This window comes from Gymnoscopelus microlampas (genome assembly GCF_963454915.1).
Source record: "Gymnoscopelus microlampas genome assembly, chromosome: 17".
Lineage (NCBI taxonomy): Eukaryota > Metazoa > Chordata > Actinopteri > Myctophiformes > Myctophidae > Gymnoscopelus > Gymnoscopelus microlampas.
The window spans coordinates 8,543,128-8,569,444 of record NC_139954.1 but is presented as its reverse complement, the minus strand read 5'-3'; the positions used below and the strand labels follow the sequence as shown (position 1 = coordinate 8,569,444).

Genomic DNA, 26,317 nt, shown 5'->3' with positions numbered 1-26,317 from the left:
TCTTGAACTCCTGTGGTGGCAAAAACATTTTCTTTCTTCTGTTTGAACACTGGAGATTTTACGTTGTAGATTGGGGTCCCTCCAGAAATAAAAAATATATAATTATATCAAATGGGTGTAGGTGGTCTAATGCATATCAAACTGGGGGTCCTTGATATGAAAACGGTAGAGAATGACTGACTTACTCTGCACATTGAGCCTGCCACTGGCAGACAGCTTTCCCAGTTTGAAGGAGTAAACAGACTCATCCGCGGTGGTGCAGTTTTTGACCTTCAGCGTGTGAGAGAATCCCTCCACAGTGATCTCATACTTGTCGGAGGGCTTGATCTCCACCGAGTTCTTGATCCACTGGGCTCCTCTGACGTTCTCGTGGGTCAGCTCAAGGTTGAACACGGCCTCCTGGGTCTGAACCACGTTCAGGTTCTTCAATGTCTTCTTCACTTTCACGGCTACAACATACGTTAAGATCACATGTTAGCATTAAGCTACAACCCGGTCATACTCATGACTCACTCACTTTGATATGAATCAGCAATCATTCAGTTCCTTACATACTGTCAGATCATAACTACATCTTCGCTTGAATATATTTTATTGCTCAATGAAATATATCTATATGAATATATGAAAGAAGACAGGAATTACCGTCCACTCTCAGGGAGCCTGTGGTCTTGGACTTGGCCACCTGGTAGGTGTACTCTGCCACGTCCAAAGCACTGGTGATGTGGATGATCAGGCGTCTGACCGCTCCGACATTCTGACTCTCGACATTCTCATTGAAGTCTATAGGCTGGCCGTCCTTCAGCCAGTAACCCTCGGTGGCCGGGTTGGCCACCTCACACTCAAGCTCTGCTCTCTGGGAGTCTGCCACCACCAGATCTGGTAGCGGCACCTTGATAGCACCACCTGAATACAAGATAACTGGATTAGAAATAACTAAGGGTGCAACAGTTAATTGAACTAATTTAATCGAATATTATTCTGTTTGCAATTAGCTGTTTGAAACTGGCCCAGCTAGAAAACTATTTGTTGGAACCAGGATGGAAAAAGCACAGACATAATGGTCAAATGTCATTAATGTCTTTAATAACTGTGCTTCTACAGTATATCTGGTTAGAAGTTTAGCAGGCAGTGTTAATATCATTTTTTACTATTCCAGTGAGGTTTGAAGTAACACACCTGACACAGTGAGCTTGGCGCTACACGTCTTCTCTCCAGCCGCAAACGCGTACTTTCCCTCCTCGTCCTTCATGGCGTTCATGACGGTCAGGGTGTGGCGCTTGCCTTGGTTTCCCTTGGAATCCATCTTGAATTGGGCACCGGCCTTCAGGGCCTGGCCTTCGAAGGTCCAGAACGCGTCGATGCCGGGGTGAGAAACCTCCACCTCAAAGGTGGCGTTCTCAGATTCAGCACAAACCTTGTCCTTCATGGGCGTTATGATCTGGACAGCTGTTGGGACATGCGGAATAAAATGTAGCTTACTGTTCAGGTATTAGGTAAGTTATCTTAACGTGTACTGAACTGCTGCTTCTCAACGCCGGGTCTGGGGACCACCAGGGGTCCAAATGGACCCTTACAGGTCTGTAACCCTAAGAGCATACAAATGGAACCAAATGGACCGGTTCCATTTTTACACTCTAAGACTAAGAATTTTACTGTGTAGATTGGGGTCCCAGAGATTAAAAAATCTTTTATCAAATGGGGGCCCGTAGCTTAATACATCAAACTCGGGATCCTTGAAATAAAAAAGAGAGAATTAACTGAACTAAACTATACTGGAACCCCAATCTAACACTGTAAAATCCTCAGAGTTTATTTAACTCTGAGAGTTAAATCAACACTGAGGCTTTTACAGCGTAGATTGAGGTCCCAGAGATAAATTCAAAAGGTTGAGAATCACTGGGCTAAACAATAAAAACACAAGGATCTGCAATGATAAAATGTGGCGGCGCAAGGCAAGACGGAAACCACTTACCCTGAACAGTAACATTACAGCTGGTCTCAACCTTGCCGATCATCAGCTTGTGACGGCCCTCATCAGAGGCGTAGGTCCTGCTGTACACCAGGCGCTGCTTGGTTCCTTTGGTCACAAACTGGAGCCTGTCGCTGGCCACCAGGAGCTGGTCGTTGTGGTACCACTTCATGGACTTGATGTCCTGGGCTGAGATCTTAGCCTCCAGGGCACATTTGGTGCCCTCAACAACACTGACGTCCTTGAGTGGCACTATTATGCCAATGACTATAACACAAAATCAAAACACTGAATTAGAAACCTGGTTCATTGTTGAATGGTCAAAAACTACTTTCAGAGTTAAATTAACACTGATAATTGTACAGTTTAGATTAGGGGTCCAGGGATATAAAATTAATTAAAACTAAACTGTATCAAATGGGGGTCAGTGGCCTAATGCATATCAAACTAGGGGTACTTGAAATTCAAAAAGTGGAGAAACAGTGTCTTACCCTGAACATTCAGCTTGCAAGAGGTAGCGATGTCTTGGTCAGGGATCACAAAAGAGTATGCTGCATGGTCAGTCTTGACGGTGTCCTCGATCAGGAGTTTGTGGATCTGTTTGTCGACAACCATGTGGACGCGGTCGGAGGCAGTGAGGGGCTGACCATTCTTCAGCCAGCTATATCCTTCAATGTTCTCCTGGGAGAACTTGACCTCCATCTGAACGATGTCTCCCTCACAGCACGTCTGGTCAACCAGAGGCTGCATCAGGGTCACGGGGCGCACTGAAACGTCCAGACAAGATGTTTAAACTCATATATTATTGTCATTTCATCACATTGAAAGTTCTTGCGTTGCAATAAAATGACAACATTTGAAAATTTCACATAGCTCAGAATATTTATGTAACAGAACTCACGTTTCATCTTCAGTGAAGCGGTCGTGGTGAACTCGCCCACTTTGAAGGTGTATTCCCCCTGGTCGTCCTTCTTCACGTCCTTGACGGACAGACTGTGTCTTCCGCGGCGAGAGCCTGTGACGTATTTTAGGCTGGGAGTGATCTGCTTTTTCCCAAAGTACCAGGTGCCCTCTGCGTCCTCCCGGGACACCTCGCACTCAAACTCTCCAGAGTAGGTCTCAGGAACCTCAATGCTCTCCAGTTGTTTAATCATGGCCAGTGGGGCACCTGGTGATAAGTGTCATAATAGATGGACTTGGTTAAAAGTGGCAGATCAATAATACCAGCTCTGTTCAAAAGTCAAATGTGCAATTATCTGCTAATCTAAAGTAGGCGTTCCCAAACTTTTTTTCTGATGCCAGTGTATTGTTTATTTTCACCCCAGGCTGCAGTTTGCCGACCTACCTTCAACAACCAGCTTCGCATCGGTCCTGATATCTTCATCATCCACAGTGACACAGCTGTATTCTGCAGTGTCCTTCATGTCGATGGTGAGCACAGACAGGAAGTGAACCTTTCTGTCAGAGTGCATGCGGTATTTGTCGCCAGTGAAGACCTCCATGTTGTTCTTCAGCCATTTGACCTTGATGAAAGGCTCGTTGATTTCACACTCAAAGGTGGCCATGGTGTCCTTCTCCTTGGCACTGGTCTCTATCAGTTTCTCTGTGAAGAAGATCACTTGCTTTCCTGCAAATACATATGGTGAAACATTAGTATAGGGACTGTTATATATTAATCATTCAATTAATGTATCCTTTTCAAGTTCTAATAATTACAATTGCATAAGTTATTTCACCTTGCACCAACAGGAAGGCGTGGCTTGAAGTCTCGCCGGCGATGTTAACGGCTTTGACCATCATGCTGGCAGAATCTTCGGTTCTGACATCTTTGATGGTTAATTCACATACTTGGTTTTCAGGCCAGAACCAGGAAATACGGTCCGACTTCTCCATCTCGACGCCGTTCTTGTACCACTGACACACAGGGTCAGGTCTGCCAATCACTCTGACCCTGAACTTGACTTCGTCACCCTGGGCAACAGTCTGGCTGGTGATCCGTTCAAGGATTTTAGGAGCCTCGCAGCTGGAAGAGAGCTTAACCTCTGGTCTGAGTGGCGCGGCAGTGACTTTACCGTCTGCCAACTTCTTCTTCTCAGCCTCTTCCTTCAGTTTCTGTCGATGAAGGAGCTCGTCCTTGGTCTTCTTCAGCAGATCTTCATAAGAGTCATCCCTCTTGCGAGACTTGAGCTCCACAGCAGTGATGGACTCATAATAGCCTTCCTCTGTCCTGCGTTTGAACTTGCTCCTCAGCTCCTCTGTCTCCTCCGTTGTCTTCTCACGGACCACTCTTTGGGCTTTCCTCAGTTTGATCAACTCTTTGATCGACTCATCAGTGCCTGGTTTCTCTGCCGCTGCCAGTTCTGGAGCTTTTGCAGCCCCTGGGGCGGCCTCTGCTGCAGGCGAAGCATGGCGAAGTTTGGTTCTGAAGTCTTTTTTCTCTGTGATCTCCAGCTTCACAACGTGCTCAGCTACACCCATGTTGCTCTCAGCTATTACTTTGACCTCTCCAGAATCGTAGGTCCTGACATCTACAATCTCAAGGTAGTAAATACCGTCATAACGAAGTCTGTATCTCTTGCTCTTGCGAATAAGTTGTTGGTTGAGGTACCAGTTAACCTTTGGTGTTGGATAACCAGTCACTCTGCAACGGAATCTTGCGACGGCACCTTCCACCACTTCGCATGGTTCGGGAACCAGGACAATTTCAGGTTTTGTCTTCTCAGTTTCGTCATCTGCCAAAACTCCTGCAGGTCCTCCTTCATGAGCCATGCGCTCAATCTCATCAATTGTGCGTCCTTTCCTGCCTTCAGGAAGCTGTGTTTCCTCTACAAGGCCCTTCTCATCCTTGACAATCAGGGTAGCTGAGGTCTGGTCAACTCCATAATTGTTGGTAGCTCTGCAGGTGACGACACCACTGTCTCTGGCATAAGCAGCCTCATAATCAAGACTGCAGTAGCCAAATTCATTGACCATGCGCAGTCTGTTAGCAGCTTCAAGGGGTTTGCCATCATGCAGCCACTCGACTACCATGGTGGGGTCGCCAATAGGCGTCAACCTGCACTCAAAATGAGCTGGACCGAAACGCTTCATTCTGACAGAGGTCAGCTTCTTCTTGAAGGATGGTTTCTGTTGCTTCTCTTTGTCGTAGAGGTCTCCCTCCTCCCACTGCTCCTGACCATAACGCAGATGCAGGGGTTCCACCTCTGGAGGTGCAATGTCTTTGGCCTTGTAGGTTCCTTTGGGAATGATGAGCTTCCTCTCTGGTTGAGGCTCAACAAAGTCCACCTCAACGTTGACTCTGCAGCGAGTAGTATCTCTTCCAGCCTTGTTGATGGCTGTAGCTGTGTACCAGGCACTGTCCGTTCCAACTGTTTGGGGGATCTGGAATTTGGCCTGTCCTTTGGTTCCTTCAATCCTGGAAAATAATTACATATTTGACATTACAGCCAACAGTCCAGTATGATCAAAGTGTCAAATGATAAACACACTAATGCAATACTTACTTGATATTTGGGTGCTTATGTGGGGTGACAATGTCACTGTTTTTCAGCCAGACAATGTCAGGGAGGGGGTTTCCAATGGCCTTGACAGCCAACTCTACCAGAGTGCCCTCTTTCACACTGAGGTTCCTCAGCTTCTCAGTGAACTGGGGGCGCAGCAGGGTTTCTTTAGCTGTGGATGGTTAACATAGCATTGGTCATCAGAGACACTAACCACACCCACAGTCTGTTCACGCTGCTACCATCAGGTAGGGGATAATACAGTATGCCACACAATGTTGTACAATTCCAACCATATAACAACTTTATCTGGTCTACCTGCTGCAGTTTTTAAATGCAGCCACTAGATGGTGATGTCAGTCTTACATGCCCTCAGTTCAATTGGTAATTTCATACCTGGTGTACACTTGTGATGTGACAATACAATGAAGTTCAAGGTGAAGTTACAAGATACAAAAAAATAGCAAAAATAACACTGGACTCCAGAAATGGTGCATATGCAAAGTGATCAGTAAACTCACCATCAACTGTAAGAGTAACAGAAATGGTAGATTTTCCAGCTCTGTTCTGAGCAACAACGGTCCACTCTCCAGAGTCGTGGGGCATCGCTGGAACTATGATCAGAGACTGAGTTCCATCTTCTTTTACCACTATCTTGTGGTTGTGGTCACTGATAATTTGTTGGCCTGAGAAGAACAGATTACATTTGTATTAATTATAGCACTTTTCCTCCGGTTTCCACCCGAAAGCGACGATATATAAAAACATCCTAGTTTCTAGTGTGTGGAGTCAAGATCTAAATGTCTCGTACCATTGTGGAACCAGTATGTGTCAGGCATTGGTCTGCCAACAACTTTCAGGTCAAATCTGGCAGTCTGCCCCTCAGCGCACTTGACTGAGGACGGCTTGATGACAAACACAGGCTTGTAGAGTCTCTCCAGCTGAGCCTCGTCTGTTTCATCGAGCCTGCGAGCAGGAGAGCGACTGGAAGAACGTCCAGGAGAGCGACTCAGGGAACGGGGCGATGTGGACCTGACAAAACACAGAAGTCAACCATGTCAAAGGTTATTTTAGTGGATATGAAATCCAAACTCTATACTCTATATAATTTGTCCACAGACTTAGATGTGAACCAATCTACAGGCACTAGACTGGAAAAAACAACACTTCTATGTACAATAGAACAAACAATCTATGCAAAGGTGGGGAATGACCCAAGTGTGTCAAATGGTACCTGATTCTCTGCATGGCTGGCTGGGGTGTGTATCGTGGAGGTGCTCCAGCAGAGGTCTCCACGTACAACTTTCCAGAGCTGACAGAGTTTCCCTTCATGTTGCTGGCAAAGGCGGTGTAAACGCCCTCGTCCTCTGGTAGCACCACGGGCAGGCGCAGACTGGCCCTGCCATCCTGAAGAACCTCCATCTGGTGGCGGCCACCGGGAAGCAGACGGTTGCCATCTTTGAACCAGGCAATCTGTTGAGTAAAAACAAGGAAAATGGTGAGTATTTCCTGACATATTTTAACTATTTTAGATATTCTTTTTTTAGTTTATTTAAATCAATTTGTTCAATTAACAGTTGCACTGCTAGTCCACATCAAAATAATGTTTTCTTTTGACTGTTATTCTCATAAAATATGATTATTATTCATACCTTGGGCAGTGGGGCTCCTGCCACCTTGCAGTGGAAGGTGACACCCATGCCCTCCATGATGCGGTAGTTTTTGACGGCGGTGTGGAAGCTGGACTGGACGGCCTCCTCCTCCACTGCGGTCACCATCAGCTCTCCGTCGTGTGTCACCAGCTCTCTGTAGGTGATGGTCATGATACGCAGCTCAATCTCCTGGATGATCCTCAGCTCAAAGGCTGACAAATGGAATTCCTGCAGAAAAGAAAAAGTCAAGTGAGCTCTGAGAAATAATCTAGTCTATAGATACCCACCCTTTCTGCCCCGATCAAACTGATGGTCCTTGAAATTAAAAAATATTCCAGAACCAGTGGTTTGGATCCTACCTGTCCAGAAATAATAGTCGTCGAGGTGACCAGCTCGGCTGGAGCAACATCTCCCACCGCAGGCTCCAGTACCATGGCTGTCACTTCAGTCTTAAAGGTGGCTTCCTGTTTCTTCATGTACATTTCATATTCCTCTGCAAAAGGACACATTTCAAAGTTAGCGACCCTGTTATTATATAAATTCAACTCAATAAGTACTGGATTTATTTTAACAGCATGTGTACAACTCTGGACTGGTCAGCATACAGTACCTTCCTCCAGCAGGTTAGCAGAGTCTGACACTTCACCCAACTGGTTCTTGATGAAGACAGAGTACTCTCCTGCGTCATCAGCGAAGGTCATGGAGATCTCCAACCTGCACTCTCCGGTCTCCTTCTTGTAGGCAACTTTGTATCTAATGGACAGTGGCGATAAGCCATTAAAATCACGTAAAACTTAAAAACACCAAATCTCTGAAAATAGCCGATCTACAAGCTCACAACGAGCATGTAGATTGGCTATTTTCGGCAATACACAAATCCAATATGATCACTTGTGTGCGAGAGTCGGTAATAGAAAGACACAAAGATCTTATAAAGACATAGAACATGTACCTGTATCCGGCAGTGAGTGCGACGCCGCCCTTCTTCCAGATAATGTGTGGTTTGGGGTTTCCTCCGACCTGGCAGTGGAAGACAACACTTCCTCCCTCCACCAGCTTCTGGACGGTGAGCTTGGAGACGAAGAAGGGAGCAGCCTGCGGTGCAATTGCCTCCGCCTCGGCTGAACTCACCTGAGACATGGTCTCCACTTCCTCACTGACTCTGGAAGAACATTATGTGCATGGTTAAAATAAGCAATGAACTAAGCTGAACTTTAGTCAATAAACAAGGTAGTCACATACAATAGGTGTAGAGAGAACAGTATAGTGCCTTAAAGAAACTAGGATACCAGGTGTAAACAATGAACCTAGCCATGTGTCTAAATGACATGCTATCTAAATGACATTCTTAACATCCATCCAACATAACAATACCACACTGAGTAAGAAGTGATTTTTATGTACTCACAGTTTTTGTGCAATATCGACTGTTTCAGTGACAGTCATCTCCTCTCTGCTCTCGATCTCCTCAGACACTAAGACAAAACAGAGCTAAGGTCAGTCCCTCTACAATGTACGTCTGTGTCCACATGGATCGATTCGATCTCAGTTGATATAAAACACTGAATACAGAGTTGAATACAAATAAACATTTTTTTTCTCTTGGTTTCCACCCACCTTGCACCAGCAGGAAGCAAGAGGTGCTGATGGTTCCAGCCTCGCTGGTGGCTGTACAGGTGAAGCGTCCGCTGTCCTCAGCGAACGCCTCGCGGATCACCAGGCGGGCGTAGCTGCTCTCGTAGGTGATCTGGAAGTCGATTGAGCTCTCGATCTTGTAGTCCTCTCTGAACCACATGATGACGGGGGTGGGGTGACCCGAGATCTGACACTCTATGGTCACCGACTCACCCTCTGTGACGTTTGTGTTCTTCAAGCCCTGTGAGAAGAAGGAATACGATACGACACGCTTAGGAACCCAGTTGATCATGCAAAGTTAACATGCTGAATCTATTGAATGTCTGATTCCAATCTGGATAGGCCAAAAATCTGATTTGGGCTGCCAGTGTGAACGTAGCCTTAAATACACATTTTTGAGCATTCTACTTACAGCCACCAGGGTTGGTGGAATCACTCCTCCAGCGGGAGAAGGAACAGCTGGCTCCTATAAAAGAACAGACACACCTCTGTTAGAAATGCAACATCTACCACCAAAACAATATCTAACGTCTGTTAGAAACATCTACCAACACCAAACACTGCTTACAATACATCACACCACACACGCCACAAGATGAGACACACGCAGTACGTGGAGCTGTGAAACAAGAGAGCATGACACAACAAATATGGATGGATGGAAGGATAGAAGGAAGGAAGGAAGCAAGATGGCTGGGTGGGCTGAAGAGGTAAAGAGGGAGGTTGTCAGCAGCATCTAGGAGAACGGTTAAAGAACTTATCTATGGGGGGTCTATGGTATTTCTGCCAGGATTTTCACAGAAGCAGTGATTGTCTGATATGTAAGGCATTTTGACTAGATCTGATGGTTTTTTTCATTCTGGTTTGGATGCAGAGAAACCATAAGGTCTGGTTCAAAGACGGTCCAACAATCAGGCATTCAGGCGCTCTGTGCCTGTGCATGTCAGGCCTGCGGAACTCAATTACAAACCTGGATTTCCCAGTCCTCATACATTCCTGTTGACACCATCTCAGTCTGAAACTGAGTGCCAAAATCAGCCTGATATTTGTCAGAGGAGTATTTAAACGGAGGAGGGGTGGCCACTGTTGTCACACGTGTCTCCACAACTTTACGTGAAGGACTGGGTAACTTGACTGGCCTGGTGATGGTTTTGGCAGAAGAGGCAGAGGATAGCTCTTTGTGCAGGGTGGCGATAGCAGAGCCTGCCCTGGAAACCTGACCAACCCAAGGAGAACAGTGTTACACCATCAACAACGAGATGAAAATGGGTTGATGCTTTTTGTTAAAGGACCATAGCGGTGGTCTGGCATCTTTAGCCCATTGGCCCACGACTCACGACTCCACGATTTTTCAGGATATGCCATTGATTTTCAATGAAGCTATAGCATTCCATTCAGTTCAGTGTGGTATGAAAATATGAAACGAGGTAATCCAACACAGTAAATAGTGTGCGGTTCATTCTTGTCAAAGGTTATTATTGAACGCATAGTCCCTGGAGAAAAGACTGATTCACGAACCAATGCACAATCTAAAGATTTAAAAAAAAAAATCATTAACAGAAAAAGAGTCTGATGCCGGTATGGTCCTTTATGGTGGAGTCTACGTTAGTTTTTTTACTAAAAAGGTACAGAGAAAGAGAATTTAAGGTCAACTGGTAGAAAATGTCCTAGGGGACATTGGATTTAGTAGTTTTATTGATTAATAGGGAAAGGGAAGAATGGTTATTATTAAACTCAATTTGATTTGTTATTTGTTGTATATATTATTTTGTTACAGTACTACTTCTAAACTACTTTCACAATGAGTTTTGCATCTCAGGCAAGCAGTAAAAACAAAAATAATGCTTCTAATTGAACTACAGTACCGTTAGATTTCCATAACTTTGCGTTTCGTTTTGGTGAGGTTTCATTCTCTTCATATTTTGGGTGAATTATTTCTAAAGTGAGCGATTTTGTACTGCTTGCCCGATGTTGCCTTGGCTTACCTCAATGCTAGCTTCAGGCTTAGGGACAGTAACTTTAGAAACAGTGAAATGTGGAACTGGGGACGGTGCCAGACCAGTGTCCACATGGGTGATGATGGTTTCTGTGGTTCTTTGCATCTAGAGTGACCAACACAGTTCACAGTTTTCAGTCATTTTACTAGATAGTGAATTGAAGTAAATTTATTCTGACTGTGTGATCAGAGAGTGACTTAATAAACTAGACTACACGCTAAGTTTGTATTTTGTTTTTGTTTTTGTTACCAAAAGCCTGTCTAACCTGCAGGGTTGGTTCAGTGGTCAGGTGCTTAGTGACCATCTGTTGTCTTAATAGAGACTCTAGTACTACAGCCTCCTCTTCGGTACGTGCACGCTCCTCGTGCGCATGCACGGGCAGACGGACGCGTGAGATGTCGAGAGCAGCCACCACCGTGGCCACGGCGTCTGACCTCTTCCCTCCCGCAGCCTGGAGACACAGTGACATGATGGCAGCACATATAGATATATCTATTTAGATCTACATCCCCGTTATCTAGGGGTATACAGCAGATCTAGATCAATATATCCATGTTATATCCATCCCATGTATGTATGTATATAAAATCTGAATAGCTAAAATAGCCAATCTGAGCTTGTAGATTGGCTATTTTCGTAATTTTTGAAAAGATTTAAATTTGTAAGAAATTGTAGGCTATATTATCGTCACAATACGATATTATCGGCACGTTATCATATCGAAGTAGTTGGTCAAAAATAGGGTGATATTTGAATGTTTGTCCACATTGCCAGAGCGCTACATAGATGTCCATACATCCATGGCAGAGAGTCAACAGTAGCACAAAAACACAAGAAGTGCATATACAGTACAGTACACATACAGTACAGTACAGCATGTCACTTCGACTGGTGTGGTTAGTCATTTGCAGAGCCATTGACAGAGAGAGAGTTAAGACACTCTTTGATCTCGTAGCAACACCATCAGGTTGCATCCCAAAACAAATCCCAAATCTGTAATTATGTATTGTAATTCAGTTTTGGCAGTTTTTTACAACGAAAGTGCATGAGTGTTGTGACTCTCTCTCTCAGTGACTCTGCTTGTTTGCAAACAGTACAAATGTCGCGAGGCGACCGATTCTGGGATCAGCCCCAGTCAATGAGATTTGACCAAATCACAGACATGCTGTGAACGAACACAGAGCTACAAAGAGTGGAGAAATGAGTGTGAAGCAAGAAAAAAACAAGTGGCAGTGGAAAAAGCTGCAAAAACACAGAACGAAGAGAAAGGTGATCAGCGTGCACAAACTGTGCCAAGGAAGACTGATGGTGATCACTCTTGAATGACCTGCTCTTTGGGCGGGTTCACAACAGCAAACATCACTTCTTCAAGATCATTTCCTTCATTGATATCAAGGGAACTGCTTCCGTTAGGACATGAGAACGGCCCTTTATCTGAAGCCACGCAGATTTGTTCTGGGTTAAAGACCTCATGCTTCACTTCAGAAGATGGGTCTTCATCGTAGACGACAACGGGGTCAGGGGATACGTCTTCATAGACGACAACAGGGGAAAGACACTGGGGATTTAACCCAATGTCCTCATGGTTTAAACCATCCATCTCTATGTCTGGTTCATACTCCTCAGGTTCTAGATCTTCAACCACTGGTGGCACCCAGTTGACTGGTGGCACCAGGTCCACTGGTGACATCCATTCCACTTCCTGGCCATCAGCAGTCTCATGGGGGACAGTATGTTGACAGTTAGAATTAGAACACGTGTTCTGATGGTGTGGATGGTGATGGATGGTGTTTGGAGATACAGTATGAGGTAAAAATGCAGAATGGATTTGAATAAAGAATAAATACTGACTAAAATATAGACTGGCCAAATAAATAGAATGAATCCTGGACTGCAGATGGAAAGAATGTTTCTCCAGTTCCACTGATCAAGACACAAAAATAACATCTATCTGCTATCACTAGTTTCTCAATGTTGGGTCCTGGGACCACCAGGGGTCCAAATGGATGGACCCTTACAGGTCTGTAACTCTGTGAGCGTACACGTGGAACCAAATGGACCCGTACGGGTCCACTTGGTTCCATGTGCACGCTCTCAGAGTTAAATAAACACATGGAAATGAAGGTGATGGTGAGTCCAGCTCCAGATAAATGACAGAAAGAGGAGTTATGAAGTAAAGTTCTTCCAGTCTGAGCTACCTGGTGATGTGTTGTAGAGTCTAAGTCCATAAAAACACTGCTGGTATGTCTGGAGGAGGCGTCTGTGCCAAGCTTCACGCCTGACACCACTCTACTTTCATCCTCATCGTCATCCGCCTCATCATCATCATCATCATCATTATTCAGGGCATTCTGCTTCGCATGGAGCGTTAATCAGATTCAAAATACAACACAGTTGTGTTCATTTGTAAACATGGAAGGCAGAGAAGTCACAAAGACAACATGTATACCAGACAAACAAGAGGTGGAATGCTGTTCGTAACGTTGTTTCACTGGTAATTAGAATACTTTGTTAAACCTGTCAAAAGATTAAAGATGTGAAGTTATCAAGGAAGATACAAGTTAAAGTTTGTGTTCAAATGACTCATCGGTCCCATCGATGCTTCTCCTGTCACTAGAGGGCAGTGCGGTCCCTCAACTCATCCAACATTTCAAGGCCTCATGGCCGGGTGACGGTGGGGCCTGGTCTTACCTCTTTAGCGGCGGCCTCCCAGTGGGGCTCTGCGGCGGGGGCTGTGGGCTCTGGGTAATCTCCCCGCTTCCAGGGGGGCAGCACGTCGGCTCCGGGGGCCAGCTGCTTGCGTGCGGTGAGTGGGGACCTGACAGGCCTGATGGGGGAGACTGAGATTCTTGAAGTGGGAGAGGCAGGCCTGCATGGGGAATGGATATGAAGGAGGCCTTATTACATACCTGAACCAGCAAGCCTCATCACTCCATTTACACGCAGCAACTATAACCATAACTATAAATATACAGTTTTAAAAAATCTCAAGTGGATGGCGGAGTCTACACCACAACTATAACAAAAGACAATGGTGAACGAGTTACAGTTATAGTGCTCGGTGCGAACGGCCCTTTAGTACTAAACTCTAGCATTACAGCAACACGCTGCTATTTTCACTATTTCTTAAAAGTTTTGGAATATTTTTTAATAACAGTTTTAACATTAAGAAGGGCATATTTACTCGTGACCAACATAAATGATTCTGCGACCCAAAAATGGGTCCCGACTCCTGACCCATAGTTTGGGAAAACACTGACCTGACAGGTGTTGGGATGGGAGCCTTGACGTGTCTGACGGGGGAGGGGGACTGCTGGCGTCCCTTGGAGACAAGGGACGTTGGGGACTTCGAGCTAGGCTTTGGAGGAACCCGCGGAGGGGTCTTGTGTGCCATCAGCATGCCTCCTCCTACGTGCATCTCCATCGTGGTTGTAGACTGGCTGGAAGCCTGGAGGCTGGAGGCCTGCATGCTGGAAGCCTGGACTCTGGAAGCCTGCATGCTGGAAGCCTGCATGGCTCCGGCTCCGGAAGCCTGCATCATGGCTCCGGCTCCGGAAGCCTGCATCATGCCTCCGGCTCCGGAAGCCTGCATCATGCCTCCGGCTCCGGAAGCCTGCATCATGGCTCCGGCTCCGGAAGCCTGCATCATGCCTCCGGCTCCGGAAGCCTGCATCATGGCTCCGGCTCCGGAAGCCTGCATCATGCCTCCGGAAGCCTGCATCATGCCTCCGGAAACCTGCATGCCTCCGGAAGCCTGCATCATGCCTCCGGAAGCCTGCATGCTGGAAGCCTGCATGCTGGAGGCCTGCATACTGGAAGACTGGAAGCTGGAAGCCTGGAAGCTGGAAGCCTGGAAGCTGGAAGCCTGGAAGCTACTCCCTCCGCTCTGGAACCAGAGAGAAGAGCAGGTTACTTACAACCATAACAACATCATTCCTATTCAGCTAAAATCATCATGCCAGCAAGAGGCAGACTAGCAGTCGGTTGTAGACCACTGTACAGTATGTGTGTGCAGTGAGTGCATGTACCCTTGTATCCATTCTGGCCTGACGAGTTGAAATCACTGTTTTGGTCTTCTTGGCTGGAACGGCCTCCTCACCTAGACACAGTGGAAGCAGATGTTCTGTTTAATGCACAGTAAAATCCTCCCTATTTTGGTCATGTCATATGAACATGGCCATGAACATTTCCACACCAGCTGAAATCCATAGATGTTCAGAATGTGTAGCCTCAGTAGGTAGCACTAAACCGCTTTGTTCTACAGAGGAAAAGAGGCTTACCCTGAACCAATAGTTCACTGGTGGAGGTGGCCCGTCCACTGCTGTTGGTAGCATTTACAGAGTAGGTTCCAGAATCCTCCGGGAAGGCCTCTGCGATCATCAAACTGTAACGCTCTCCTTCCTGAACGAGGCTGAAATCCGGGGAGCTCTGGATCTCTGCTCCCTCTCTGAAGAACTTCACAACGGGTGTAGGGATTCCTGTCACTACAACATCTAGTCTCACTTGGCTGCCTTGTCTGACGGTCAAACTCTGAAGTCTCTGTGTAAAGTTGGGTGGCGCGGTCTCAGCTGAGGACGAAACACAACAAGGTTTTGTTTTTAGACTCTGTGAGAGAAAACAGCTTGGAAGCAACCATTATGATCTTATCTGAGGTCAGTTATTCAACACAAATTAAAAAAAGAATTGTGATTATGTCAGATAATTGCGATCAGGTGATTGTGTAATAACTGTGAGAGGCCTACCTGTAACTAGGAGTTCAGCTGTGCTTGTAGCTTGTCCAGCTCCATTGGTGGCTCTAACGGAATATCTTCCGCTGTGTGCGGCTGCCACAGCGGGGATCATCAGAACAGCGCGGCCTTCGCTGAACGAGATCTGCGCGCCGGGCAAAGCGGCAGCGGAAAGAACCTGGCCATCACGGAACCAGCTCACCTCAGGAACTGGAGAACCTTATGGACACAACCAACAGTGTTGGAGTTAATTAGAAGAATGAACGTTTGAACCCAAAACATATATATGACATGGTCATATGTGTTTCCGGTTCAAATCTGCTGCCAAATGCAGGTATGATTACTAGCAGAATATAGAACTATTTAACATTCATTTTAACAAAAGAATATGACTTGCTGCACCTATAAAACTAAACAGTAAACACAGTATTACATCCAGTAGTTTTGAGGTGATGAGATGTTTTCCTTACCACTAACTTGAGCCTCAAACGTTGCGGCACTACCCTCTAGTGCCACAACGCTTTGCAGCGGCTGTGTAAACGTTGGCGCCTGTGTAGACATGTTGGTCGGCACCCTGCAGAGACAGATCGGGAGTTAATCAGTGGGTGGAAGAAGTACAAGTAAAACATCCTGTATTCAAAATGTTTTTACATGAGTTAAAGTACAAAAGCATTGGCATCAAAATATACACTCATTTTGCTTGTAGTATAAAAAGTAAATGTTATACTTTTTATACTTTTCCACCACTGCTACTGAACAACACCCAGGCAGTTGGGTGCAGTACCCAAGGACATTTAAACACTAATAGTCAAGATGCTAGTGCTGTGTACAGGGTATTTTGGGGTTCAGAGCCCCCTAAGTCTTGGTCAATTATGATCAGCTATTTTTGACAACAGTGTTTTAGTTTGTTATAGTTAGTTTGCACAGTTTCAGTTAGTTATAATTTGTTTTGGAAAGGCCTTGATTATTTCAGTCAACTAAAATTTAAATTCTACTGTAGCTGTAGTTCTGTAGTTAGTTGTAGTTAACTATAACAACCTTGGTTTAGGTTGTATTGTTTTATTTGATGTGTGAGTGAGTGATGTTTCTAGCAGGGCTTGGTGGCAGCTGGCAGAAGGCAGCAGGGTATTAATAGACCGAGAAGTCATCAGTTTCCTCTGCACCTGGTCCTATGTCAGCTTGTCACCTCCACAGACCTCACATTCCACTACACCCCCCCCCCCCCCCCCCCACCATTATGATCAGCTAATGATCAGCTAATTTCACAGAATGTTTGCCTATTTTCACCGAATGATTACTTATGAGTTATGACATGCCCAGAAACAGGACGCCGGGACTCATTTGGTTAACACTGACATCCGCCCTGTTTACACTATAGGGCCAAACAAGCAGTTATCTTGTTTGAAATTGCTAAACCCGCCTACTGATGATGTCATTGGTAGACAGGTTTCTGAACTGTCCACAGCCCTCTGAGACACAGAGTGAGATAGAAATGGATCTGAATGTATCTTATAATGTAGCAATTAGCACAGAAACCACCAAAAAAGCTAAAACATGCGCTTTTTAAAACTTTATTTTATTTCATAAAACAACCAAATAAATGAATGGTTCTACACATGTCCCACTCTGCAGGGCTGTGCATAGTCTGACAAGATATGTTTTGCCAACATTAAGACAGGCGTCCTAATATTGTGTTGATAACAGCTGGAGGGATGCAGCCTGGGAACTAATAACACCAGCCACCAGCCAGGTGTGTCTAACACTACAGCTGTTTAAGACACATCACCTAACATTTGCTAAAATCTGCATCTGCATAATTAGCACTTAGCAGGTTTAAATGTCAACAACTACACCAGTGGTTCTCAAACTTTTTGATTTCAAGAACCCCCTTAACTCTGAGAGTGTGCAAATGGAACCAAATGGTCCATTTGCCCACTCTCAGAGTTACACATCTGTAAAGGGTCCATTTGAAACACCCCTCAAGGAGCCCTGATCTACATAATGTAACAGGTTTAAAACATTATGTTAACATCTGCATAATTAGCACGTCCCTCCCAGGATGACAAGTGACAAACTCACACCATGACAATGGAGAACTTTCACCCTCAAAGTTAACTAACAATTCTAACCACTTCTTAAGTGTGAAGTTACCAACTAAACACATTTACACAGTAGTCACAATTCACCCACTTCACCACATTTTGAGCATGTCATTATAGGTGAAAATATTCCAAATTTGCCAACAATAACAAAAGAAGAAGCACAAGCGAGTGAGCTTGTAGATCTGCTACTCTCGCTACTTATGAAAAGTTCTGAAAGTATAAAATAGGGCTTAACTAATTGAATCCCAGCATCCCTATTCTGGGGGCAACGTTCGCCAAAAATACCATATCTACATGCATTGTGAGCTTGGAAATCTGGTATTTTTGACAAAGAGATTTGGTCTAGAGGGGGAAAAAGCAGTCCAAGTACAGAGCCAACTCAGGTCCAGTTAACTAGGGTTAAAGTGGTTATGGTTAAGACTTCACAAGCAGCAACATTATTGCCAGTATGCACAACCTTTGATTGACCTGGATACTGTACAGTATATAAAGGGTTGTTGTGTTGTGTTGTGTTGTGTTCCAGACATGAGAGCCGGTCAGGGACTAATAATAGCCTCTGGCCTCAATGTCAACCAACTTTATCTGCACACAGAGCCCTGCCTTCGCTCTCCAAGCACTTATGAGACGCATGATAAAATCACAGCCAGTTATTCTGCCCATATTCATCTGATAGTCATGGTGCTGTTCCATGTGGCTAATTCTAAAAAAGGTCCAAAACGTAAGTAGTTGCCAACACTTACATAACATGCATCCATTGTACCAAGCACATAACACTAACACGGAAAACACATGCCTTTTGTATAATATAAATGTTCCAGGGATCAGGGATGTTATCAGGGATTCTCAACCTTTTTAATTTCAAGGAGCCACAGCTTGGTATACAATGAGGCCACAGCTCTGGGACACATATCTACAATGTAAAATCCTCATTGTTAATTTAACTCTGAGTGTACAAATGGAACCAAATTGGCCCTTTGGGTTCCATTTGCAGACACACTCAGAGTTACAGACCTGTAAACGGTCAATTTTGACTCCTGGTGGTCCCTTGACCCAATGTTGAGAAACAGTGTCATATGCTATATATACACACGAGACTGTCTTCAGACCAAGATAATCCAATGCAATTACACACCTCTACTGTCTAATTTGTCTAGTCACATATCTGAACTATGACCCAATACTAAAACTTCCTATCTCCACAGTCACATTACCAACCAGATTGAGAAACAGCAATCAGCTTCATGAAATTAATTCATTTATTAATGCACCTGTCATTAGTTAATAGTTATTAGAATGAGTATACAGTATGCTCATGTACTTTCAACAACACAGTTATGGGTCTATAGCAAGGCCCTGTTGACTTACATACATTAACCACTTAAGCCCTATTTTATACGTAGGCTATTCAAAAATTGTCAATCTACAAGCTCACAACGCAGCCCATTGTCACACGTTCTGAGCTTCTAGATTGACATTTTTTTTAAAGAATGAACATTTTTGAAAGATTTTTGTACTTTTATTTTGGTACTGTGAGTATAGTTGCCAGTACATTTGTACCTCTACTCAAGTCAAAGTCTAATACAGGCCTTTCACATGCAACAGAGTATTTCTACATTGTGATATTTCTGCTTTTACTCAAGGTAAGTACTTCTCAAGTACTTCTTCCACCACTGTGATCTATCTACAGCCAGAATGTGAACATGTGCTTGAAGCCAGCCTCATATAACACCATCTCTCTCTCTCTCTCACACACACACACACACACACACACACACACACACACACACACACACACACACACACACACACACACACACACACACACACACACACACACACACACACACACACACACACACACACACACACACACACACACACACACACACAGGCTTGTTATAGCCTGGCTGACGGCTGGTGGCCGGTTATAGCAGCATGGCCTGTCCACTGTCCCCTGCCTGCTGTCCCTGTGTCACTCTAATGGCCACCAAACCCCTCCTCCTTTTTCATTTCATAACTCTTCGAGTTACAGACCTGTAAGTGTCCACTTGGAACCCCCTCAAGGAACCCAGGTGGTCTCTGGACCCCACTCTGAGAACCACTGCTTTAGTATATTAAAAATATAATGTACTGTAAGTGTACAAATAGCATTAAAAGTATATTTAAATTGTATTCTCAAGTAGTACTTGAGTACACTCGAGCAAGTAGTGCTTGAATGTGATACAAAAGCACATACATATTAAAGATATACTCAGTACATTATTCATAAAGCATAAATGAAGTATCATATATTTTCAATAATGCTTGAGACAATGAAGCACACTTGGTTCTATTCAATCTTCACTTCATTTACCAGCATCAGTTTAGCTTGCTAGAGTGCTGGTTCTCAAAGTGGGGTCCAGGGACCCCCAAGGGTCCTTGAGTGAGTTCCAGGGGGGTACCCAGCTAAATGATTCATTAGGAAACAAATGGACCCTTACCGGTCTGTAACTCTCTGAGAGTGTGTACACTCTCACTCTTCACAGGTATGTGTGATGAATAAGAATGTGTTCTAATCGACACCACTCACTCCCTCACTCATGCTACTGACACACACCCATAAGGGCTGACAGCAGTCATTCTCATCAGACAAATGGCCCAGATGATGGTTATTACTAATCAACAAAACTCCCACTGGAAAGAACCCTGGCTTAACTTCCGATGTTTGATGATTGGAATCTGAGCGACAGATATGGCAGTGGCCAAAAATACCCCCTGGACACCCCCCCCTCCCCTCCCCACGCCAGGCCCCAAACCAAATTTGATTGACAGCCACCATGTGGCACATAGCTGGAGGTACAACTGATATCCCCTAGCTGCTGATTCCCTTAAAAAGCCATGGCCACCCAGCTGAGACGCCTCTCTAATGCTATCAGAGGGCTATTCTTGGCGGTTCTCAAATCGTTGCATCCCAATTGCATGCATATGAAACTTTTTAAAAGCAAACAGCACTGAACTAAATGCAGAAATAAAAGGAGAAAAGAAATAAGACATTGTATACAAAGATGCACCAATCCAACACAACCTCTCTCTCTTATCACAGTGACCTTATCATCAGTGACAGCACTCCATAGACATCAATGTATCCATATCAACACTGCACAGGCAGAGATTATATAGCTGTTAACAAGGTTATTTATGTGTGGATGGATACAAGTTTGAAACTACTCACTTGTATCCACAAGGGTGCCTGGGACTGTTGGGGCTTAGCCCAGATGATTATTAACAATCTCCTTCAATATCCAGAAAGCTTTTCCAGAAAAGATCCAAGGTGAGAAAACGATCGAACCTCAAAATATCCCCCCAAAAAACAAAACTACACAGTTTAGACGCCGTGCAGTTCTGTTTTCTTCTCCTTGCAATCCCTACACCCGAGGCAAGGCTGGGAATGCTCCAACTGCTCAGAAGTGGCAATATGGTTGTTTAACTTTATATACCAGGGGGTCACTACTGCATCAGCGGTGCGAGGCCGCTCCTGATTGGCCGTCCCTCTCAGGATGCATGGTTGCATGATGGGAGAAGGCAGCCATTTATGCAAGCTCACCCCTCGGGGGTCCCTCGTCACTGATGCTGTTATAACAGCTTTGATTCTAACTTTGTGTCTAGGATTCTTTGAGCATTGATTTGTTTTCAACGTAATCAGCCTCAAAGGTGATCAATATAATTATGGGATAGTTGCCGGTTAGGCAGAGGTTAACCAGAGGTCCTGAGTCATTAAATAGTTGGTGACCAAAAGGAGAGACAGAGGCTGTTCCTGTCAGTCAAACCAGCAGACAACACCCCTGTTACAAGACAGGGACAAACTGTGTATTTACACACACACACACACACACACACACACACGCACACACTATAATTACCTGTTTATGTTCAAATATGTGTTAAATAGCTGTGTATTCCCATAGTAATCATTGCATAGCAATGATTACTATGGAAATATACCGCTATTTAACACACAACTATTTAACTGGTTGTTACATACAGTCACTGGTTATGTCACTGGGTTACATACACTAGTTATATAGGCTGTTTTAAAGCCGATGCAAGTGATATTGTTTTTGGTTCAAACTAAAAGATGTTGTTAAAAGGTTCAAGGCTCTACATCCTGATAGTAATCATTGCTATAGAATAGAGTGTTTGTTTAGAAACAGGGGTCTTCCTCTCTACATTTTTAGGTGGGTTGCTAATTTCATCCCATGAGGAGAACGAATAGTGTTCCATACTGTATCCTGAATGAGTTCTCTCTCCTGATTGGATAACATTGGAATCTGTAAAATGTATTTTCTGTTTCATAAAGAGCTGGAGAGACGGGGAGACTCCTGTTACCGAACGCTAGCAATGATTACTAACTCAATATAGAGCTATTTAACACTTATTTTAACAAAAGAAAACCACTTGCTGCACCGTCAATATGTAGCTATCTATTTCTCCAGCTCAAAATCCATAGTTTTGTACACAGAGAAATGGATATAACTACAGCTACATATTGAAGGTGCAGCCAGTGGTTTTCTTTTGTTAAAATAAGTGTTAAATAGCTCTATATAGAGTTAGTAATCATTGCTAGGGTGTTCATTCAGTAACAGGAGTCTCCCCGTCTCTCCAGCTCTTTATAAAACAGAAAGTACATATTCCAATTTTATCCGAGATTGAACTCATACAGCATACAGGATAAATAAGTGAAATTAGAAATGTAAAACAAAAAAATAACACTATTCTATAGCAATGTTTACTATCAGGATATAGAGTTTGAACCTTTTAACAAAATATTTTAGTTTTAACCCAAAAAAGTACCACTTACATCACCTTTAAAACAGCCTATATAATGTAGTTGTAGTGTATGTAACCACTAACCAGTGTTGCCAGATTTTGCGAGAGAAACAAGCCCAAAGTCGCTTATAATTGGCAACACTATATGGCAGACATGGCAACACTGTACGTAACCCAGTGACATAACCTTATACCTCTATGGACATAACCAGTGACTGTATGTAACGACCACTAACCAGTGTTGCCAGATTTTGTGAGAGAAATAAGCAACAAGGGCTATGAAAACAAGCCCAAAAGTAGCAACTAGGCCACATGAGCACATCAACTTATATACATTGGCTATTTGAAAAAAGCCGATCTACAAGCTCAAAGCGTCACAGTGCGATGCGTTCTGAACTTGTAGATCTGCTATTTTCAAAAACAATGTGGAATATTTTAACAACACAAATCTGGTATGGGGGTCCCTGGCACATAATATTTTCAGTCCACAGACAAATACATGAAAATGTTTGAGAACCACTGGTTTAATCAACATTAGGAAACAAGCCCAAATAAGCAACTACACCTTAGAAACAAGCCCACAAAAACACAACCCGCAACTACCAATATTTACAAGGCCAAAGTCGCTTAGAATAAGCAGTCCATGGCAACACTGCCAGTAACATAGTTGTGTGGGTGTGTCTCAATGGGTCTGTGGCATGGTTCTCAAACGTTTTCATTTCAAAGGACCCCCAGTTTGGTATGCATTAAGGTCAACAGACCCCCATAACTCTGAGAGTATCCAAATGAAACCAAAAGGGTCCAGTTTGTTCCATTTGTACACTCTCAGAGTTACTGTCCTGTAAGGCACCACTGGTCTATGCAGGGTTCACTATTACATACAATAATACATACAAACAGTGGTGGACAGAAACTAAGTACATCTACCTGAGTACTGTACTTAAGTACATTTGTGGAATCATTATTTTTCATGATTTTCTCGATTTTTAAATTGGCACCCAAACTTACAAATGCCCTATTTCAAATATAGTGAAAATAAGTGAGCTTGTAGATCTTCTTTTTTCACTATAGTTTTCACTATTCTTTTTTGGGTAAATGTTCAAAATTTCAACACTGCAATGCATTGACATTAAAAAGGAAATGTACTTACTAATTTGTACTTTGGAATACTTGAGTACATATACTTTGTCCACCACTGAAAAATAAAAAGAGCTTACCTTTGGTGGGCGGCGGTGCTCCAGCTCGTCGTGGGCGGTGAAGATGCATTCGAAGACGTGGAAGAAGTTGAATTATTTGAAGTGTATGTAATAGATGAAAAAGAAGATTTCTCTTCCATCTTCCAATTTGAATTAAAAAGATACTTGAAAAAAGTCAGCAAAGTAAGCATAAAATGCTTATAAATCCAAGATGAAAAAAAAATAAACCTTCCAAGGTATAAATTCACCTGATATGGGTGTATTTTGGGATTAGAAGGTCCAGTAGTGCGGAGCTCTAGATGGTGTGTGTAGACCACACTAATGTATAGATTAGAATGAGGTCAGTGGCATCATCATGGGCTCAGGTCATCTATAAAGGGGCGTGACCTAAACCTTGCCACTGTACCTTTGTTATGTTAAGGCCGTCCCCCTCATTGCATTGGATCACATGATCAAATGGCTTTCGATGGTGACAGGTCTCACAGCTGCGCTGGGGATCACACCTGTAACAGCAGCAGTGTAGGAGGCTACCGTTTCTCAACGTGTGGCCCGGGGACCCACCAGGGGCCCCCCTTGAAGGAGATTCCAGGTGTTGCCCACAGCGGAGCAGTGGTGGGAAAAAAAAGTACTCAAATGTTTTACTTCAGTAAAAGTATCAACACTGCAATGTAGAAGTACTCCAGTTACAAGTAATAGTCCGGAATAAAACATTTACTTGAGTAAAAGTACACAATTATTGGTATCAAAATGTACTTAAAGTACCAAAAGTAAAAGTACTAAAATGTTTGAAAATAGCAGATAGATCTGCTATTTTCAAACAGTCTAGGTATAAAATAGGGCTGAAGTGGTTAATGTATGTTTTTTTGATTGATTGATTGAATATTTTATTAGGCAAAAAAATGTAAAACAACATATTTACATTTAAAATACTTTGTCTAACAGGTCCGTTCATAAAAGTCCTTGCGGACGTAATCATTTGTATCTGCAAAAGTAACTAGTAACTAAAGTTTTCAAATAATTGTAGTGGAGTAAAAGTACAATATTTGCCTCCAAGATATTGTGGAGTAGAAGTAAAAGTATAGACAATTGGAAATACTCCAGTAAAGTAAAAGTACCTCAAAATTGTACTTAAGTACAGTACTTGAGTAAATGTACTTAGTTACTTTACACCACTGCAGCGGAGTTATTTAACATAGCATCACAATTAGTTTTAAGCACTATTTTATACTTTGGTATTTGAAAATAGCAGATGTTCTCAATTTATTTTGAAAAACAGCAGGCCTACAAGCTCACAGCACGTCATGACACGATGTACCATGAGTTTGTAGATAGGGGTCCCATCTGAAAGCCAAAATAATACACATTAATTTGGGGGTCCTTGACATGAAAATCACTGTCGTAGCTTACCACAAAAGGTTTTCTGAAAATGTTTCAAAAGATTTAAAAAGTGGCAGATCTACAAGGAAGATCACAACACGTCGCATCCGCATTGTGATCTTGTAGATCGGCTATTTTCGTTATTTGACGTACAATGAAGTACATTATGGCTTAAGTGGTTAATGAGTCCAATGTACTGCAAGCCACTGGTGCTTGATGTGGGACAGCTGTTGACATCCAGGCCATGTGTTCAAAGTAAACAGATGTTAAGTCCCTAACAATCACAATACACCTGAATGGAAACCTCAACTGAGACTTAAACAAACTAGACATCCCAGTTACAGTGGATATGGTAAACATCTGGTCCAGGGCCCGCCAGGGGTCCAAAATAAATGGACCTTTACAGGTGTGTAACTGAGAGTGTATAAATGGAACCATTTTGTATCTTTGGGAACCCAATCTATATTGTAAACTTCTTCGGTATTAATTTAACTCTGAGAGTATACAAATGGACCTCAATTTGGACCCCTGTTGGCCCCTGGACCCTACTTTGGGAGCAAGCATCAACTAAAAACAGTAATGGATCTCAAGGTGAACTTGCTTTAACACAGTGGTTACCAAACGTTTTAGCTCAAGACCAAAAAGAGAAGATTGATGTCTCCATGGAACTCAAACTAGTGAAAACAGCCGATCTACAAGCTCACAACTCATGAGCTTGTAGAGCAGCTATTTTCACTACTTCTTGAACCTATTCTTGTTTTCCTAATTCATGGTGTTTTTTGTTTAATGACTTTTGAAAAAAAAAAGAATTTGCTTTTAATTTGAAATGTTCTTTTTTTTTTAAATCTTTTGAAATAATAATTAAAATCAAAGTGTAGGAAATAACAAAAATAAAGGGATATTTACTCGCGACCCATAAAAGGTTTGTCTGTGACCCAAAAATGGGTCCCGTCCCACTTTTTGGAAACCACTGAACTCAACACCATAATGGACCTCAAGGCGAACTTGCTTTAACAGATGCAAACACTTCAGAGAAGGTTATTAGACATTTTCCACCTGGTCTCCCTGTCATGGGCACGGAGAAACCTTGTGGAACAGCCTTGAAAAGGGCGTGAAAATGTGTAGCACATTAAACAAATTCAAAAAATTACTTAAAAACAAGATCAGAAATTACAAAAAAGCATAAAACGTATTTGTTATATAGCATACACATTGCAATGTACAGTAATCATGTAAAGTGTCGCCTTTGTTCTTGTTTTTTGTTTCTCCCCTTTGATAGTTTTTCTCTTTCAGTTGCAATAAGCTACTGTATGGCTTCATATATATACAGTATATATATAGTTTTTGCATTAC

General features: G+C 43.4%; 1 protein-coding gene across 1 annotated transcript in view; it reads right to left on the bottom strand.

The window, feature by feature from the left end:
* LOC311064258 (titin-like) overlaps positions 1-21,005 on the bottom strand; it is a gene marked incomplete at its 3' end in the record, with an annotated part of 32,276 nt that extends 11,271 nt beyond the window's left edge. The window contains exons 1-31 of the mRNA XM_084084092.1: positions 20,797-21,005; positions 15,954-16,057; positions 15,499-15,702; positions 15,037-15,324; positions 14,785-14,855; positions 14,017-14,642; positions 13,448-13,625; positions 12,955-13,107; positions 12,084-12,473; positions 11,022-11,207; positions 10,745-10,861; positions 9,730-9,975; positions 9,172-9,225; positions 8,742-9,000; positions 8,533-8,599; positions 8,077-8,286; positions 7,735-7,877; positions 7,484-7,617; positions 7,125-7,352; positions 6,707-6,945; positions 6,284-6,504; positions 5,994-6,158; positions 5,476-5,644; positions 3,709-5,387; positions 3,318-3,599; positions 2,874-3,140; positions 2,464-2,739; positions 1,976-2,239; positions 1,180-1,449; positions 646-906; positions 186-449 (exon numbers count right to left, since the gene is read on the bottom strand). Of these exons, the coding sequence (XP_083940218.1) occupies positions 186-449; positions 646-906; positions 1,180-1,449; positions 1,976-2,239; positions 2,464-2,739; positions 2,874-3,140; positions 3,318-3,599; positions 3,709-5,387; positions 5,476-5,644; positions 5,994-6,158; positions 6,284-6,504; positions 6,707-6,945; positions 7,125-7,352; positions 7,484-7,617; positions 7,735-7,877; positions 8,077-8,286; positions 8,533-8,599; positions 8,742-9,000; positions 9,172-9,225; positions 9,730-9,975; positions 10,745-10,861; positions 11,022-11,207; positions 12,084-12,473; positions 12,955-13,107; positions 13,448-13,625; positions 14,017-14,642; positions 14,785-14,855; positions 15,037-15,324; positions 15,499-15,702; positions 15,954-16,044 (8,002 nt within the window). The 5' untranslated portion in view covers positions 16,045-16,057; positions 20,797-21,005. The remainder of the gene's footprint in view (positions 1-185; positions 450-645; positions 907-1,179; positions 1,450-1,975; positions 2,240-2,463; positions 2,740-2,873; positions 3,141-3,317; positions 3,600-3,708; positions 5,388-5,475; positions 5,645-5,993; positions 6,159-6,283; positions 6,505-6,706; positions 6,946-7,124; positions 7,353-7,483; positions 7,618-7,734; positions 7,878-8,076; positions 8,287-8,532; positions 8,600-8,741; positions 9,001-9,171; positions 9,226-9,729; positions 9,976-10,744; positions 10,862-11,021; positions 11,208-12,083; positions 12,474-12,954; positions 13,108-13,447; positions 13,626-14,016; positions 14,643-14,784; positions 14,856-15,036; positions 15,325-15,498; positions 15,703-15,953; positions 16,058-20,796) is intronic.
* Positions 21,006-26,317: the final 5,312 nt, after the last annotated feature.